Source organism: Pteropus vampyrus, unplaced genomic scaffold (genome assembly GCF_000151845.1).
Source record: "Pteropus vampyrus isolate Shadow unplaced genomic scaffold, Pvam_2.0 Scaffold241, whole genome shotgun sequence".
Taxonomy (NCBI): Eukaryota; Metazoa; Chordata; class Mammalia; order Chiroptera; family Pteropodidae; genus Pteropus; species Pteropus vampyrus.
Window position 1 is genome coordinate 1,355,785 of NW_011889022.1, and position 3,915 is coordinate 1,359,699.

At 60.4% G+C, this 3,915-nt stretch overlaps 1 protein-coding gene across 3 annotated transcripts in view; it reads right to left on the bottom strand.

The window, feature by feature from the left end:
- Positions 1-6: 6 nt before the first annotated feature.
- Positions 7-3,915, bottom strand: part of MGST3 (microsomal glutathione S-transferase 3) — a 12,013-nt gene continuing 8,104 nt past the window's right edge. For all 3 annotated transcript variants that reach the window (XM_011374204.2, XM_011374205.2, XM_011374206.2), the window contains 3 exons: positions 2,693-2,816; positions 1,748-1,821; positions 7-1,185 (listed from right to left, as the gene is read on the bottom strand). In XM_011374204.2, coding sequence (XP_011372506.1) covers positions 1,038-1,185; positions 1,748-1,821; positions 2,693-2,809 — 339 coding nt within the window. In that variant the 5' untranslated portion in view covers positions 2,810-2,816 and the 3' untranslated portion in view covers positions 7-1,037. The remainder of the gene's footprint in view (positions 1,186-1,747; positions 1,822-2,692; positions 2,817-3,915) is intronic.

Here is a 3,915-nt window from a genome sequence, read left to right on the forward strand (position 1 = left end):
ACCTCTGCTGGTCACTGTTTACTAGAACGATGCCTCGTTACTGGCACCCTAGGAACAAGGCGGCTGCTTGTCCTCAGTCATCCTGAGAGGACTGTCAAGGGCTAAGTGCAAGGCCTGAGACCCGGGACGTGGAGCGGGGTGGACACCAGGTGCTGCCTGATCTAGAGGGACGGCCGTCTTGTCGCCTGCCAGGACTGGGCTCTTGGAGGCACGAGGGAGAATATCACCTCTATGAGATCAGATTTGTTTCCCTTGAAAAAATACCAGACTTCAAGGTCATGAACGGCAGATGTGCCGTTCCCGGCAGTGCTCAGCAGAGCGTGAGACGCGCAGGTGCAGGCTCAGGACAGGAAGGGGGTGCCTGCGCTCTGCTCAGAGCCCGGCGAGGGGAAACCAGCCCCGAAAAGGAAGCACTCCCTGTCCTCAGCGGGACCCAAGTGGCAAGTAACCTGGCTCAGAAAACCTGTATCTAGGTCGGTGGCCGTGCAGCCTGGCCCCGTCTGTCCCCACCCACACGTCCTGCTCAGCACCGAGTGACGCTGCACCGTTCTTCCCACTGCTCCCCGAGCCACCGGCTCCTGCCTCGGGGCCTGGAGGGTGTCTGCGGCCTCGTGGCACCTGCTCCCTCACCTCCTTTAAGTCTTGCCTAATTGTCACTTCGGCAAGGCCCTCCTCCCTGGCCGCCCCACTCAAACTGTCTCCCCGTTCCGCCTCCCCGGCTGTTTCTTTCTGTGGCTCGCATCTCCTTCAGACGGGCTTGGGAACACACTCAGAGACTGGAAGTCACCTCCAGGAACCCGGGTCTCTGCCCGGCTGCTTCACTGAGGTGACTTCAGGTGGTCAGTAAGTGTTTGCTGCATGAACAAATGAAAGTGCAAAGGGAAACGCTTATGGACATGAACCTTCTGGAATCACAGCTGGGTTCAAATTCTGATTCTTCTATTCTGTAGCTATTTGACCTTGAGAAAGTCACATGATCTCCAAGACGTTTCCCCTTATCTGTAAAAAATGGGGCAAATTCTACCTAAAGAACTCTGTTAGAAGTAACTGAATGAAATTCTTTTAAATACATGGTGCCTGGATGAAATAAATAGTATCCAAGATGAAAACCGCCTGGAAAAACTCACCGGGTGGTAAACACCCCCAACAGCTAGAAAAAACAAGAAGGCCGGATACGCTTCCAACCTGGAACAGACAGGAAGAAACTTTTTAAGGAAGCGCCCCATCTAAGCACGTCCACGCGGGACTCAGAGCCCCTTACCCTCCTCCTCGCCCAGGTGGACACCCGAGAGTAAAAACGCACGGAGCGGGACCAAGCTGCTAAGCCCCGCCCTCTGGGCTGGAGGTGACCGAGAACACGGCGACTCAGGTGACTCAGGGACCGCAAGCCTGACAAGCTGACCAGGAGGGGCGCGTGACTCGGAGCAGACGTCCTCTCAGAGCTGGACGCCCCTCCGTCCCGCGGCGGGTGCGCGCCGCAGGCGGGAGCGCAGCACGGAGGGCGACTCGGAGGGGACGTCCCCAACCCGCCGTCCGCGCCGCTGTCTGTTCACACACGTTTCTCACGGTGCCGTGCGAGTTGCCCATGACCGCCTCGCCGCCACCGCCCCACACAGCGAGCACCGAGCGCGCAGGCGCTGGACGCAGGCCAGCCCCGCAGGGGCCCGGGGGGACGCAGGCCACCCCCGCAGGGGCCCCAGGCCACCCCCGCAGGGGTCCGGGGGGACGCAGGCCCCGCCCCACTCACGTATTCTGGTGGGCTCGCTGAATGCAGTTGAACAGGTGTCCGTTCTCGGGGTCTGCGCTGTACATGGTAGGGTACTGTGGAAACAGAGCGCCTGCTGGTGACGCGCGCAAGGGCGGCACGCAGCGTCACCGTGAAAATCAAGCCGAAGAATAACCTATCCCAAAGCGTCTTCCATCGCACCCGCGACAGTGACAAGGGCCTGGGTGCTCAGAGGCAGATTCAGTCGCTTTCTGCTAATGCCCAGTAACAAGAAAGTGCCAGACTCCCCGCTTCTCTCTGAGGCTACGCGTCCCAGGTGCGTCTGAGATGCAGGGACGCCACCTGAACAAGCCACCCCAGCAGCCATCAAATGCCACGTCCTCGTAAGACTTCCCTCAACGGGGCACAGAAACTGAGTGTGTGAGAGTTTGATGGCATGGCCTTTGAAAAGGACGACACGTGAAAACTTTAAAAGAAGCTCCAGCTCGTCTCAGTGTAAGCTGCCGAGCAGAAACAGCTGGAATGGCCCACGGGACAACTCCAGTGACACACAGGACGACGTCCGTGATCTTTCTTCTCATGGGACAGAATGCAAGGAGCAGCGGGCAGGCCTCCCGCGTCTGCTGTCCCAGCCCAGACCAGCCTCCACTGCCCGGGAGGCGGGAAGGTCACGGAGACACCACGTTTGACGCTAGGAAACGCGGCTGCCATCCAACCCTCCAGAAGCCGCTCCTCCCAGCAAACAGCTCCGGGGACGCAGCCAGGCTGTTCCTCCCGCCCACCGGCTTGGTCTTTCCGCAGGTGGAACCCGCCCCCGGCTCCCCGTGCTCCCTGCCGTCTTCCCGCCAGGAAGGGGCTGAACTTCCCCCAGGCCCGGTCCTGCAGCTGTGGCTTCCACCCCAAACCCACAGTCGGACGGCGAGTTCTGCCCGGACACGCCCACGACAGCACCGTGTCCCCACTCACCTCCACCTTGTACTTCTTGCGGGCCTTGGACACGTTGAAGGCCAGATGGCCGACCATGATGAAGCTGGCGGCCCCCGTCAGCACCACGAAGCCATACTCCTTGGAGAGGACGGCCATATTGGCTCTGGGGGGAAGGGACAGGTGAGGACGCCGCCCGGCCCTGTGGCCCCGCGCGGCAGGAGCAGCTGTGCCTGGCAGACTGAAGTCGTGAGCAAACCGATGTTTCTAGGAGGTGGTCGGGTGACCGCGTATCGCAGCCCGGGGTTTGCCGTCACTCAGGGGCGCGACCAGGGCCCAGGTCCTCCTGTGCCAGGGTCTTTGGATCAACAGTGCATTTATGACACTTATCTGCACCCGAGCTGCTCGCGAGGGGCACCCCTACCCCCATTCCCTGGGACGGGGGACACACGGGAACAGGCCGTCTCCATGACCCACACAAACAAGCCGTTTAAAGTAAAGCTTTAACTTTGTCAGAAGCTGCCTGTTTAAGGACAATAAAGTTAACGATGTTTGGCCTAAGTCAAACTCTGCAAGTTGAGACTCCGCTTCCAGGCCCGACCTTGGGACCGGATGCCAGGCTCCCTGGCAGCGTGGGGACACCTGTGTTTGTGCGGCTCTTTTCAGTCACTTTTACTCTTCCCCGAAATGCCGTGAGCTTCATTTTCTAGCTAAGGAAAGGGGAGCTCAGCTGGACGAGGGCAGAGCCGAGACTGGAGTGGGTTTCAGAATCCCCCCTGGACACCCAGCCAGCCCAGGCAAAACATGCGGATTCGGTGGCTTAGCCCTCGATGTTTGTTTTTCTGATTTGCAAGGACTTGAGGGAGGAGAAGTCGGTGGCAGGACAGAGAAGTGCCCCTTGGGCAAGTGCTCAGAAATCTAGCCAAACTGAGCCCGTCCACAGCAGAAATGCAGCCTGGGAGGTCAACCTGGTAACGCCACTCCCCACGCACTCTGCTGAGGTGACAGCGGGTGGCCTGCAGAGGCCACTGTGGGACAGGACAGTGCTGGGGTAGGAGACCGCCTGCCCTTCCCAAGGCTCTTCCTGCAGGAGGTGTGGACCTACCTGCGCAGGAGTCTGGACGGCCCTCTCTGTCCCCTCCCTGCACGCCCGCCAGGGAGGCCTCTCGCTCCTGACCCAGAGTCTCCAGCACGTCCCAGGGCTCCCGCGGGGGAGGGAACTGTCGGCGCCAAGCACAGAGTGCGTGCTCACAGACGCCGGTGGG